A 15405-nucleotide genomic window follows, 5' to 3' on the forward strand; every position below is an offset into this window, starting at 1 on the left:
TATAATCCATTTGTAAAATGGGAAAAACAAGGCTACCGTCTTCATAATGTTTTGTGATGAACTGGGTTGTGTTATGCAGGGTCTAGGCTTAGCAGAGAGACAGGCACAGGTTGGGCATTCTTTATCTATTAGTAGTTACATTACAGAAGGAATTCAGTAATCCATCGGGACTTGTAGAATTCGACCTCTAAGGGAGGAGGTTTCTAAATCTGGGACTTTAAAAAAATATTATTAAGCGATAAATACATGTGAATGGGCGACTGCTTTAATGAATGACACTCAGAACTTCCCGCACTAATCTTAGAGGGGTCATGATGGCACCTTAGGTGCTTCATGCTCTGGCACCATCGCAGATAAAATGTACCTTTACTTTATCCGGGATGGCAGGGCTCTCCTTCTGCCCCCACAATGCAACACCCTCATCCCACTGTGCGCTGTAGGGCGAGTGTCTTGAATATTCTGTCTCTCTGCTGACACAATGATCTCTTCAATAGGGTAGAGATGCTAACCTGTCTAGTGAAAGCTCGTCACCACTACTGAACCACTCGTCACTGTCTTAGGATACAACTGCCCAAGACAAGAGCATCTTCTCTTTCCCACTGGCTGTTCACTGTGACTCCATCTCAGGAGGATGACTAGTTTCCTCTTGTCTGTTCAGTAACTGCCCAACAAGGGTCATTTGGAAACCATTCTGATAAATATAAATACTACTTAGAAATGGAGCCTTTTATAAAACTGGACTATGGGCGAAGCATATTAATGGCATTAATAAATAGCTTTTATTATTGGTATACTACTTGCAAAAGCTCTGCCTTGGGTGGAAAAACCCCAGGGTCAGTACAGGTTTTGCAAGCCAGGATTTCCTGACTCTCAGTTTGTAAAAGAGGCCCATGTAAGGTGGAAAGAAGGAGGTCTGGGAACAGAACCTCTCTCTGCATTCTAAAAGTGGCAACTCAAGGGACTCACATTCTCTCAGACCCATGCCCCTGGCAGCCTTAGGTCAAGTCACCTGATGGGAGAAAGGAGCAGAAGCAAACATGGACTCTGGTAACAGTGAGCAAAGCCTCTGAGAGTCGGGGTTCACCAAGGTGTGCTCCAACGCCACCCTTCTCATAACACTTGCGTGCCTGCTTGCCTTCTCCTCACGCATGCTCTGTGTATGCTCATGATCTCATATGTTCCCGCCACAAAATGGTCAGCTGTTGGAATACGGGGGACTTTATCTTTGTATCCTCAGTGTTTCATATAACGTCTGAAACTTGATATTCAATCAATCATTGTTGAGTAATCTATACTCTACTTGACATCTCTATTGTCAAGTGTGTCTATATCTTGAATGAAATTTCACTCTGGCTAATAATAGCTAGAGAAAAGACTTAAGATTCCCCCCGCCCCCAGCTCTGATTCTGTAAACCATCAAAAAACTGGGTATTGTTTCTAGAGGGTCCTTAGGAAGCAGGATTGTATCTCATTAGCAGAAGATACCTCCAGGCCATGCCCATCTCCTGACGGCCACTGTTGTCCTTTGTCTATCTCAACCTGCCTTGGTGACTTGTCCTGGACGAAGGGGCTGAGGAAGTTGCACAGATCCTTGCCCAGTACTGGCTGAGGCAGAGTCAAGGCTGCACACACAATTTTAAGAGCACAGAATTTTGACTGTGCTCCTGGCTGGGGTCACCCAGTGAACGTGGAACACGGGTTGAATCTTGCCTATGTTTTGTTCATATGTTCACGGTGGCATTAAGATTTTTCATTGCAGACATGAAAGCAAAGAAAAAGACCAGGTGGATTTTCCCCTAATAAGAAACTCTTACTAAAAAGTACTTTAGCTCAGTGTATGTATATGTATATGTATGTTATATATAAGGGGATAATTAGGTTTCTCTTTGGACTTCAAAACTCTTTGGAGAAAATTCCTCTGGTTTGATTCCTACCATGTTCCCGTCTCATTTCCCCCCATCTACTCCCTGGCTCCCCACCTACTTCAACATTAATATTGCACCCTTTCTTTTAATCTTGGCTGCTAAACCTAACCTGCGTGGCTTGGGGCAAGCCACTTAGAATTTCTATCACTTCCCCCACAGCTGTAGAACAAGGGTAGCACACTGACCTGCCTCCGAGGAATACAGTGCGAATTAACTCCTGTAATTAGCAGTTACTGTGCTCTGCATACACCAGGCAGGGTAGGCATGCCACCATGATCACAGTGGCCAGAGTGGATTGTGCACAAAAGCTACACTTGGGAATAACTACTTGGCAAAGAGCTGACAACTGGAAGTTGCAAACTTTACACAGAAGCAATATTTCCAGTATTTTCCCCAAGCAATCATGAGTAAATTGCTCACTAGGGGTGGAAATGGTTTCCAGCCAGTTCTGCCTCTTCTAATGTGTGCACCCTGCAAAGCTCAGTCAATGCCAGGTAACTGATCCTTTGTACGGCTGCTGTTTAGTGCAGATGAAGGATTCAGAACGGTGTAATTTGGACAGGGATGAAATTTCTGTGCAGTGATATGTATTAAAAGCAAATAACTTGTGCTTTCTTCAAAGCAACAGCTGTAGAATCCATAATTTTTAATTATCCAGTGACAAAGACATCCACATTTTTTAATGGGCAGAACATGTCATCATTAACAACTTGTATTAGGTTCCATTTTAGAAACTTGAAAAATGTACCCCTCATCATTATAGGTAAATGGAAGTAAAAATTACAACCTAGAAAGCTATTTAAGGGAACTTACAAAAAATGGATTCAAGAATTGATTTCTTAAACCTTTTTACTAGATTGCGTTAGGAGAAAATATGTATGCATGCATACACACGTTCATACATACATGTATACATACATGCAACTATACACAGGGATATACTGAGTAAATCTATTTTTTTGGTCTTTGTTTCTGTTAGTGAATAAAATGGACCCTGAAAATACCATTGTATTAATTTTCATAAAAGCCATGTGTATATATATACACGCATATATATATGAACTTTGGAAGGGAAAGTTAGTTCCAGAATGGTATTTAGAGTTACGATGAGACTGGAGGGAGTCTGTCTTCTGTGGGGAAGGGATCAGCAACACTGACTTCAAAGTCCCAGTACAGGTCCCAAAGGATGCCTGGTGCCGCATGTATGTGTCCCCAGCGCTGGCCTGGAAGAGCAACACTCAGGAAGGGCGGGCCAGAAGGGCCTGGTGGGAAGAATATTAAGAATATTTTGATTTATTTTTCTTTAGTTGCTCCTGGCAAGATTCTGAAATTACAAGCCAGCTTCACAAGTGTTCAGACCATGTGCTGACAAGCAGCACAGCGGGGGACAAAGACAAATTAAGGTGGTAGGTGGGCCTATGTTTGACTGCTGGAAAGGGTGGGGCAGGGCAGGGTATGTTCCTTTGGTGGTGTGTTCTAGGTGGTCTTGTTTAGCTTACTTGGAGATAAAGGTGACATTTAACAATAGCCTGACTGAGCCAGGCGGCGGTGGCACACGCCCTTAATCCCTGCACTCGGGAGGCAGAGGCAGGAGGATCTCTGTGAGTTCGAGGCCAGCCTGGTCTACAAGAGCTAGTTCCAGGACAGGCACCAAAGCTACAGAGAAACCTTGTCTCGAAAAAAACCACAAAAAACAAAAACAAAAAAAAACCTGACTTCTGCAAGGAAAAATAACGGTACTCCATCAAGGAACCTTTTTTTTTTCTTCTTTTTTTTAGGTAAGGGAATGCCTCTCAATTTGGCAAGCACATTATCCAGTATCTAGCCAAAGCACTGACTGGTGTTTTCACTTCCTTTCTTTGGAGATGGGTGCTGTATAACCTAGGCCAGCCTTGTTCTCACCAAACAGACCTCGCTGGCCTCAAACTTTCAAAAACTCTGTTCCTCTCAAGTATTGAGCTTATGAATCATTTCTTTTTATAGTGTGTATTGCATTCATGCCTGCCATGAAGATAATTTAGATTTTATTTCAAAATAACAAATGTCTTGGTAAAAAATAAGAAATCATATTGGGGATATAATTTTGTAGAAGAAGCTCAACTAACCCCTACATGTTGATCTCTTTGGGAAACTAAAATATTAGTTTTGCTGGGGTGTTTCTATGATATTTGTCATGTACGTGGGCACCTGGGAAGTAACAGGTGACAGGTAAGGTTAAGGGACTGTGAATGTGTTCATAATGTTAAATGTTAGCACACTTAACAACATACTTAACTTCATATTCAGTCCAGCAGAGGGGACTGGACTGCACTAGCTGATGGATTTATCTCTGTTTAGGCTGAGTGAAACTGGAAAGGAATTAAATGCATATTTATAGTTTGACAAACATTCAATATAAATTAGGAATTTTAATTTCACTTATTCGTTTGGGACTATGGAAAAAGGGGATTGTATTGCATACAGACTGCCATTCAGACGGAAGGATTGACTTCCTGAAGAGGTTCCCTAACTGCAGGGACAAACTCCATTTCCATTAACGTAGTTGTGCCAGGGGTTGTCTTAAGAGTGCCGTAGGGTTTCCTGTGCACACTTCCAGGGGCTCCAGCGCTGTCACTGTGCTAGGACCCTATTGTGTGACAACTTGAGCCAATGCTACAGTCATTATGCAAGACATGAGATTTGCGTATGGCTGCAAGGGCTTGTTCTAATCATTAACATTCAGGACGGTCCCCACGATATTATCTTACCATACAAGAACTCCAAAATTATCACCCACAGATTAATGGCGATAACACAATTCTGGAGCCTTCCCTCTGTATGTGGAAACAGATCGGCAATAAAAACCACTCACTGGTGCCTTTCCCCACAGCACAGGATCTCTCACTTTGCTCTGATTTTTAAAGGCTTCAGATCAATAGCTGGAGTGACATTATTAACAGCTCCCTCAACACCTTGGCTAGCGCTAATATTAAATCCATTACACCTTCTGTTTGACATTTGCAGTATAGCAGACAGTGCTGTGGATACAGTCACATTGTCTGGGGACTGGGGCTGGATGTGAGGTTACTCAGATGGTCTCCCCTGTCCAATGTCTAAATTCAGTTCATCGATAAGAACCAAACTAAATCAAACCGAAAAAAGAAAAAAAAAACCCTACCTAAACCAGATGGCCAATAATCCACATATTAAACTACGTGTATATCTTATATCCAACCAGTAAAACATTGACCTGATCTTTAGATAAGTTTGTATTTTTTTAATTATTATTCCTTGTCATTTGCTTCTCTAAATTTATCACCTTTTTGAAAATCATCCAGTCACACATTAGGATTTAAGTCCCTGTTCTATAATCTGAGGAGTTGATCTAATTTACCATGGTACAGAAATACGCACAGGAAATGCAGGCCATTTCCATTTAGACAAACACTCCCCGCTCCATTTTTCCATCCCTTACAGCCTTCAGGACAGAGAACAGGCATTGCAGGCACAGAGATTAGACCAGTGGTTACCCTCTGAGCCTACAATGTACACTAGATTCTACCTGAAATCTGAGAGAAAACACGGTAGCCGATGTTCAAGACAACATTGGTTAGCGATGCTGCCACAGCCATCCTTCACCCCGAATACTGTCTCATATGTTTCGCTAAGTTCTCTATATCCTACTGTTGTATTGATTTCTCCTCCTACCAACGCACACCCACCCAGGAAGCTGCAAGAAGCTCTTGTCCTCACTGAGTTCTCCCCAGGCAGGACCCGGGGCTGCAGCTCCTGACAGAAGCCCAAGGCAGGCAGGCGCTGATTGCTATCTCATAGGAGGCGAACTGCTCGAGACAGAGGATATCTCAGTTTAAATTAGAGGAATGTGATACAGAAAGATGCTTGTGAGGTTACATGAAAAGTCAGGTTACCAGAAGGATGGATGTCAGGATCTTAGGAAAACATACAAGACCAAAGTCAAGCAACATGCTCTGCTGAGCTTCCTTATTATGTATACATGCCTACAGGAAGATATCCTATGTATATACGCCTACAGGAAGGTAGTATATACAAATACATACATACATACACACACATATAACTTCAGGAAGGTATCTATATACATATACACCTACAGGAAGGTATCCTATGTATATACACCTACAAGAAGGTATCTATGTATATATGCCTACAGGAAGATATCCTATGCACAGGAAGAGAGAGAAGTCTAGAAGGCTGTGTAGCGCCCATGTAAGAATAGTGGTTACTTCTAAATAGTACTAGTTGGCTTCCCCCCATCTCTTCTGCATATTCTAAAGGTTTCATGATGATTCTGAATTGATTTTATAATTGTAAAAGCTGTTATATTAACAAGGACAAGTAGAAATCCCATTTTATGACATCTCAAGGAAAATTATTCTGTCTTCAAAACAGGAGATTTTTAAAGTTCCTCCAGGACTTCTGGGAGAAGCTGCCTTTCTGTTTACCAAGCATTCCGAGGGCACAGTATTGAGACTTATGAAAAGAAGATAGGACTTGAAATCCCAAGATGCAGAATCATTAAGAGCAGCGAAGAAGCACAGGCAGATCTACACAGGGAAGACACACCACCCCAACAGCGTGCACAGAGGGGCTGTGCTCCCATGTTGTCACAGCTTGCAGGAGGAGAGAAATGACTGCCTGCTGGATGGTGAAGGGCAGTCTCTTCCAGAATATTCTGATATGCCTCCCAGGCAAACCGGGGCTTCTAAAAGCCAGAGTGCCCACTTATTTTTCCAATGCTTGACTTAAGATTTCTCCAAAGGAAATAATATATTTACTAAACTACCTGTAAATGTGCACACAGGCAAAATATTTATTTGGGTTTGCTGTCAAGTCAACAGATGTCTACTCCCACTCCCCCATTATCTTGAGACTGATTCAAGACAAGAGACTCAGAGGCTTGGCAGCTCACAGAAACAGAGTTCCCACCATGGCCCAGGGGTGCCGCCTTGAAATGGCTTTACTCACTTCCTTTATCACAATGCCAAGTATTATTTAGATTTTAGTCATTTAGTAATGCTATACTGCACATATCAGGGCGCCTGAAAAATCCCTTACCCGCTAGTCCTTTCATTTCCATAATAACCATATATCGATATCCATTTTCCAACCAAATTTCACCAGTATGTAGAAAGGAATCTGCACTTCACCAGAGTTTAGAAGATTACAAGGCAGTGAACAAGAGTCTCCAAAAATGCTCCTTCGTGTTATTAAGAATTAGAAAATCTTGTTAAAATTCTTTCAGCTGTTGGGAATCATAAGCAGCTTCGGGACATAGTGCCTGACATGTACTTTTAAAGCAATTCCCTTTGAGCAATCATCCATATTAGTGGATATATTTCATCCCAGGTAGCACCCTATGCTGCTTTTCAGTATCTGAGTAGTCAATTTAACTGAGTTTTAAAGTCAGAATGGAAAATAAGCAAATTCTGTAGACCTGTGGGGCTAAGATGGATTGGCATTCCCTGCAAGTAGGAGTCACATTCACTATCTAGGAAAGGAGCCCTAGATTGTGGGAACATAGTTGATGGGCTCTCGTCCTTAAGTGATGGGGAAAAGCAGAGTTTCCTGAGTGTGAGTGGGAATGGCTGCAGGAAGGCCAAGTCGGTGCCTTTCAATCGGTTGTTGACGTACATGACAGGGTAGGTCAGAAGGAGAGAATCATGGTGACGGGCGCAGGAGTGAGCCCTTTGAGAAGGCCAGCTGTGGTCTCCAGTTGTCTAGAAGGAGTAACAAGTGAGGGCCAAGAGCTGTTCTGAGAATATTAATGCTCTAGAGAAGGTGTGGGGTTTATCAAAGGTCTTTCCTTAGAATATTTATCTGGGTTTGCCGTGAGCCCTAGCAGAGCCAGATTAAAGGCTGTCCTTTCCTTTTCCTCCCAACGTCGCTTTCAGGAAACAGACCACCCTGAAGACCTGTCTGGAGAAACATCAAGCTCCAGGTGAGTGGAGGAAGTGATCTGGCCTCCAGTTACATACAACTTAACCTTGGGTTGCACTAACAGAGCTCATTATCCGAGGCCAAAAGGGTGACAGTTCTCTTTGAAACAGTCATGAAACATCTAAAGAGCTGTGCTCAGTTCCTAGAAGCATGTATATTGTTAGAGGGTCATCAACAAGCTACCACCCATGCAAGCGAGTATGGTGTGGGTGATGAGGTTCTGAGGAACACACCAGTAGATGGATACATGACTGGGGAATCTCTGGTCTAACCTGGGAGCAGCAAAAAAAGGGGGGGGGGACTTGATGTCTCCCATATGACACAGTTGGGTGTCCACAGTTAGGAGCAGGGCACGATCTGAAATACAGTGTGAAGTTCCAATGAAGGAGATGGGAGATGTGGGCTTCAAGTCAGGGCTAACTTTGCTAGGAACTGCTCAGCAGGAGGGGCGGGCTTTCCTAACTCACCAGCTTCACGCCAGGAGATAACACGCCTGTTGGTGTTGCTGCTGCTGCTGCTGGAATTTGTGCTAAACGATGGAGAAGATCCTGAAGTCAAGTTTGTGACTCACAGACACAGAATCCACGGTCCCAAGACCCTTCCTTTAAATGACAGCTTTTAAATTTAAATTCCTCTACACCGGGTCATGAGGAACCAAGGCTCCCCGATCCATCTTCAGAGCGCATGAACGGAAAGCCCTTCTCATATGCTGCTTCTCCTGCACCCATAGCTAGGGATGTCCGAACAATGGCAAAGCATTGTCAATTATCTCGCTGACATATCCATTCAGTAAAGCCACTGAGCTATGATATAAAGAACATATGGCTTCCCCCAGAAGCTGTTTTCACTTTGAAGGGCAAAGAACGATCTTAAACATTTTCCTTTCTCATGTGTGAAGCTAACTGGGGGAATAACCAAAAAACACTATAAATAATGAACACCCTGCTCTCGTGGGGGGGAAATGCCTTAACTTCCATGGGAAAACATGGATTTGGTTCTATACATGGAGTCAAAATATTTCCAAAAGAGGCAATATTTTTTTCCCCTGTGAATACACATATTGTGATTAGTTCTACACAGGACAAATTATTTTCTTGAAATATGTAGTTCATTTTAATATTAATCTCAAGGCAGCATTTTTCATTTTCCTCTCTAATACAATGCTTGTGTGTTGCGAATTCTGTTTTAGAACTACAGATAAAGAAGTTTCTAACACAGGCATCTTTGAAGAGTGCAAAATAACTTCTCAAGTAAGCAAATAAAACTTTGCACTTGAAATCAGGCCTTGATTCATTAAAAATCTTAAACTTCTCATGAGAAAAATTAACATTTAAACCACTGCTGCTTGGCCAAGCACTCCACCACACAAGAATATGAAATATCTCCTCTAAAAAAGTACAAAAAGGACAAAACCACAAATGTGGAACTTCAATTAATTTAAAGCCCCAATCAGTAAAGAATAAATCCTTCGCAGATCTAATTACCAGCGCTCTCGGAAGACCCAGGCCGACCAGCCAATCTTTCCCGTGTTTGAACAGCTTGATGAACTAGGGGACTGATGGATATCAAGTCATTTTGTTTAATTTATAAATGGATTTTCCCCTAATACTTAAATTATCATCAGTACAACACAATGAAAATGGGAACATTCTGAATGCAAAGTCTATAAGAGTCCTGGAAGGAATCCCAATGAGGGCTGTCACCTCTGTTCATTCCTCTATACAATTGATCTAATTAAATACTGAGGGTGGAAAGGCAGTGGAAAATGTAACCATTTCTGTTTTCTTTTTAGCCTTAATTTATCTGTTCACATCTTTCAAGTACCCTTCTGATGCTTAAAAGAAAAATAAAAGAAACCAAGATTTCTGCAAATCCCTACCACTTTTAATTCTCTACAAGGTAATATTCAAGATGCCTCTGCCAGAGGGTAGATTTTGCTGAATAATAAATAAATGTGTAAGAATAAAGGGGAGAGGGTGTTCCAAACCAGCAGATCCCCTTCTAGTAATTTGAAAGAGAAACCAGAGGTGCTTGGACCTTCTGGATGCATTGTTCAACTGAAATAAGATCTTTGGATTACACTTATTAAAATGTCTCCTTATTTTCAAATCTCTTCCTTATTTAATTACTGCATGGGGTTGAAAGCTGCATGGAATTCTTAAATACCCTTCGCCCTATTTATAGTCTCTCCACACGGGTACCTCGGGCACACTCAATTCGGCGAAGGTCCTGCCCACCAACCGCCAACTGCAAACACATTGAAACCCAATTCCCACCTGGCTCAGGGGTCTCTGACTGAGAGGAGGAAGAGGCCGAGCTGGCTGCATCCTCGGCGGTGCCCTGTGAGAGGAGGCCCCGCCCCGGCGGGAGCTTCATGCCCAGCTGCTCTGCCATCTCCACGTGGTCCCCAGGGTGGACATAGTCAAAGACGCTGCTTCCTGTCAGCTCCACCTGGAGAGGGAGAGAAATGGAGAGAGAGGTGTCATGGGCTGTTCTGCGTTCAGGGCAGTAGCACAGTGATGCAGATTCGGAGGCTAGAAGGAAACATGCTCGGGCCCCAGCAGCAATTCCCACTCCAAGTCTCCTTCTTCAACTACTTCAGGATTCTTGGGAGGGAAATGATATTTTTTCCCCACATGTATTTATTTAGCAATTGTTTAGCCCAGTTTTCCCCTCATACAGTGTTGTTTGCATAGAGCCAAAGCGTTCTGTGAAATGTGGACAAGTCTGCCTTGCGTTCAGCTGTTTTATCCACGCATCATCAAATACTTGTATGTTTGGTGTCAGCTGGATGATTGACCGAGGCCTACAGTTTTCATGCTGAGAAGTTTGTGCTTTGTATAAAAACCATTTCAGGAAACGGCTAGAGATAACAGGCGAGCCTTTCTTTTAAATACACAGATTTCTAAGATTAAAAAAAAAAATACCCTCTTATTTCTATGTAAATTTAAATGTACAAAGTGCCACTTACAAATATATGCAAAGGCATAATGTTTTCATTAAATATCACTCATTAGCTCTGTAATCATATGGAGAATTTTCCATGCAAAAGAGGTCAGCTGGGGTCTGAAGCAGACATTTTTTTTCTGCTGGTATCAGCTTGTTTTGCCTTCAATCTAATAAAATACACGGTACAGAGCTCCTTGAGGGCTTTAAAAAGGGTTTTTATTTTGTGTACTCTTTGAGTGAGGCTGCCTCCAAGTACAGCGGATGAATATGAAACAGCGGAAGAGAGGCCTGTATATTTCAGTGCCAGCAGCCCTGGTCTGTGAGTCTGGGTCACAGCGTGGGGTACAGGCAGAAGGTGCCGGCAAGGACTGGCCTTACCTTTCACCTCTCAGAGAGCTCAGACTTTTATCTCTTCCTGAGGCCAGCTGTAATGCTCCTAACAGAACGGCCTTGCCTCGTAGGTATTGCAGCAGGGGGAGGAAGGTCAGCAGCCGGACAAGAGAAAGCTCTCCTTGGGTCACTAATGGGTTTCTCTGTCCTTTGAGGGAGACGGGCTCAGGCCAGCTCTTTGTGTCATGGAAGTTTGCAAAGCATTCAGTTTCTTGACGTGTTCTCTCTCACCCAAACCTCTTCCTACCTCGTTTCTCTTTCCTGTGCAGTAGCCGGCATCTCTCTAAACTCTACCAAAGCTCTCCTGCCGGGAAGGAAGGGAGGATAAACTGTCACGGAGAGCGGAATGCTCAGATCTATTATCCTCGGCACTGCAAGTCCCTTGTAAGATGATCACATCTACTCCCAGACACCATTTGATTAAAGTCTTAACAGGCTGCACACCTTCAACATCTATCAATTAGCAGAGGCAGAACCAGGAACAGAGAAGGCAAAATTCAGTTTGGGTAATAGCTCTTTCCGAAAAAGCCTCGCCCAACTTTTCCCGAAAATGAGGTACTTTCTGTAGCTATTAGATTAGCCTCTCCTACCGTCTTACTCAGCTACTGAACTGTATCATCTTACAATACCTATCTCCTCCACTTGGTATTGTGACAGAGCACATCGGGATTCACGGTGATCAGCTCCTACCCTCTGGGACGGGGGGATTACATGGAAATAATCCCTTTAATGTGCGCCTTGCCTCTAACCACTTCACACAGTAATAAACGGGTAAACTGACTTTGCGCAATTAAGAAATTAAATGAAACTAATAAAATGTGTGTTTTAATATTTCTTGATGGTTATTTTGTTTGGGGATTAGTGGATATGAAGAAGTCATTGGCTGCGCATGGAGTCCGACCAGACTCTTCGCACATTCCACAGTGTTTACTGTCATCTTCCTGCGGACCCTCAGATACATACACTGCAGATTGCAAAAAGGTGAAAACCCAGCGAGCTGTTTTTAGGGTGCTGGTTATTGAATATTCCTGTCAGCCAGCTCTACAGAGAGGTAGCCAGGTCTCTACAACTTGCTTTGCCTAGAGATTCTTCTTCCCAGGAAGCTGCGTTCTGAAATACTGAGCAAGGTTAAGTCATAGCATGCCATATTGCATCTAGGAATATGTGTCCTGATATAGACAGCAAGGTTAAGTCACAGCACTACATATCGTATATAGCAGCAAGGATGACCTTCAGTGCCTTTCTGGAGGCTTACACTGAAAACCTAATATTGGTGTTCGAGAGACGGCTCAGCTTAGCAATTAAGGGTACAGACTGCCCTTGGAGAACGGGGCTTGAGTTCAAGACCCAGCAACTCCAGAGGGCAGCTCACAACAACTTGTGGCCCCACTTCCAGTAGGATCTGATGTTCTCTCTGGCCTCTGTGGTTACTGCACTCATAAGCACGAATCAACACTTACACACACACACACACACACACACGCACACACACACACAATTAAAAATAAAGTGAAAACCCAAACAGAAAAGCCTAGAATTGATGGGGGAGTTGGCACTGAGGACTGGACACTGCCATACCCTCCTGGTGTCTACTACAGTCGAGACCATAGGAACAGTGGGAGATACAGGCTATTTGGAGCTGTAACCCGAATGTGAGGTCATAACGTTCCCCTGTCCAGCCGTGTGGCTTTGGGCAATCCCTGGAACCTCCTTGGACTCCGGTCTTCTGTAGCAAAGCTGGTAACTGGCTGTTGTGAGGGACAATGGGGTCCCTTTCACAGTGCATTCCGTGTGGATGTCCCCCCGATATTTGGGTTCTCGGGGATGATGTGGGGCCTGAGCCTTTAGAGAGGCAACGACTCGTGGCTTTCTTGCCCCACAGCTCCATTTTGTAGGGGGATCACTGTGTAAGAAAAATGAAACCCTCTAAATGCCTCCATAGCCTGAGTAGTGGAACAGGCTAGTGGTCACGACAGAACTGGGCGGAGTCCGTTTCAGTGGCTCTTACTTCCTGCGTGGCATCTGTAGCTCAACAGGCTGAGCAAGGAACTCTGAAACCCTCTGTCCTTCATCCTCACTGTGTACAAGAGCATTCTGAGTTCTCAGGAAGGGAGAAGGCTACAGACAGGTGGCCTGCCAGTCTCTTGGGACTCAGGATGTTTTGTGGTTGGACCCTTGGCCCTAAGGGAAGTCCAGAAGGAAGCTGTCTACACCAAAACAAATATGGGGGTAACCAGGGGTCCACTTAAGGGTAGCCAGTCTTCAACACCATCCCAATCATCATCTTATCTTGCTGGGCTATCACCAACGTTTATTGAACAAAAAAGGTAGAGAGTTAGATCTAAAACAAAATCATTTTGATGTATTATTAATTTGATCAAGCTCTAATTGTTGGTTCCCCCAGGTGTAATTTCTGGCAGTCTGATTGTAGCAGTTTAGTCTGTAAATGTGTTTCAATACTGCATTATAATTATCTTTCCCTGTAACCCCTTGCCAGGTATATCAGTAACCACACCCTCTTTTATAGCCCCAACTGAACTTGACTGAGGGTGAAATTATACAAGTGCTGGGAAACTCAGGCATTGAAGAATCCATTTAATAGTCCAGTGGTCATCTTCCTTGACCCCTTTGTTTCCAGTCTATGGCACAACAGTACTTGGGTGGCCCGTTTCCAACTTTCACACCCCAGGTCCTCGTTATCTGAATCAAGACAAACTCTACACAGATGATGAACCATCCTTCAGATCACAAAGGGTGAGAACTTAGAGTAGTTTTATCCGGTATGACTTGTTGGTTGTATCCTCAGCCTTTTGTCAGGATCTTCTCAATGGAAAATGGTAGCCCTTTACCTTAGTGGTGCATTCTGAGGGGCTCAAACGACATTTTAGGCCAATTTAAGAACCTCTTCATTGTAGAGTCAGATCAATCCCTTGGTGGTTATACTTGTCCAACTTCGGAAACAGACCCAGAGTCTGTTTGAATGGTTTTCTAAGCTTGAGAAGAAGAGGGAGGCATGGCCATTTCTACTTTCAACCACCAGGTCTAACACTACCTACCCGCTTGAGTGCCTCTATTTTGTTTCCCTGGTTTTGTTATTGTTGGTTTTGAGATAGGACCTTCCTAGTTCAGACTGGTGCTGAACTCATGATCCTCCTGCCTTAGTAGTGTTCACGTTACAGGCATGTGTCACACACCTGGGGAGAGCAATGTCTGAAGGGAACTCCTTTGCAATGCTTAGAACATGTAAAAAACACAACAAAATAAAAACAAAACAAAAAGTCAAGGAGCATTGGCAGCAGAAGACAGGGGATGGGAAACAATCAATCATATCTGGACATCTCATTTTGTTGAAACCCTTTCTGCCTGGATATTCCTATTCCGTGTTCCAGGACAGACAGCAGCCCACAGTCAAACGAAACTACACAGCTTTTCTTCAAATATACTTCACGATCTATCAGCTTGCATGACATTTTCACACCAGACACGGTTGCTCATGTAACTGAAGTTCTGTGGAAAATGTAAATAGATTTATATAATGGTTTGACTTTCCCATGTGGGGTCATGTGCCCCGCTGACAGCTAGGACAGGGAATTGCTTGTCTTTTCAAACATCAAGCAAGCATGTCGATAGCCATGGTTTGAGCCTTTAGAGTGAGCAATGCACCCTTTGACTATGGGTGTCCTGATAGGGATCCTCATGGGTTCAGAGCCCCTTTAACTAAGAAGGTTTGGTACACGTAAAGGACCATCAGTGACAGGAAGTCACCTCCACTGTGGAACACAGGAGAAGATTCTACTTTAAGGTCAGATCAGAAATCCCATTTTTCAGGTATCTCTTTTTAAGAGATTTTTATCTAAGAAACAATACAGGGATGATTTTTATTACATAAAAACATTTTTTCAAGGCCTCCCATTTAAGGTAGAAATGCCATAATCCTTTTGGAAGACACTTAAAAAAATCTCTTGAGGGCCTTGTAGTGCAAATGACTGGTGCTCTCAACTGGGTCCTCTTCCAGCTTGGCCAACTCCACAGAGGACACCGATGATGTCCGGAAGTCACTCTTAAGGGAGACTGTGCTCGTGGGAGCTGACTTAGAAGCTAACTCCTAGGTTAAGGGAGACTGTGCTCGTGGGAGCTGACTTGGAAGCTAACTCCTAGGTTAAGCCACCAGCTCTACCAAGAG

General features: G+C 43.4%; 1 protein-coding gene across 3 annotated transcripts in view; it reads right to left on the bottom strand.

The window, feature by feature from the left end:
• Positions 1 to 15405, bottom strand: part of Npas3 (neuronal PAS domain protein 3) — an 826580-nt gene that overhangs the window by 112242 nt on the left and 698933 nt on the right. For all 3 annotated transcript variants that reach the window (XM_085697644.2, XM_085697643.2, XM_085697646.2), the window contains exon 6: positions 10160 to 10334. In XM_085697644.2, coding sequence (XP_085553770.1) covers positions 10160 to 10334 — 175 coding nt within the window. The remainder of the gene's footprint in view (positions 1 to 10159; positions 10335 to 15405) is intronic.

Source organism: Myodes glareolus, chromosome 11 (assembly GCF_982192425.1).
Source record: "Myodes glareolus chromosome 11, mMyoGla1.1, whole genome shotgun sequence".
Taxonomy (NCBI): Eukaryota; Metazoa; Chordata; class Mammalia; order Rodentia; family Cricetidae; genus Myodes; species Myodes glareolus.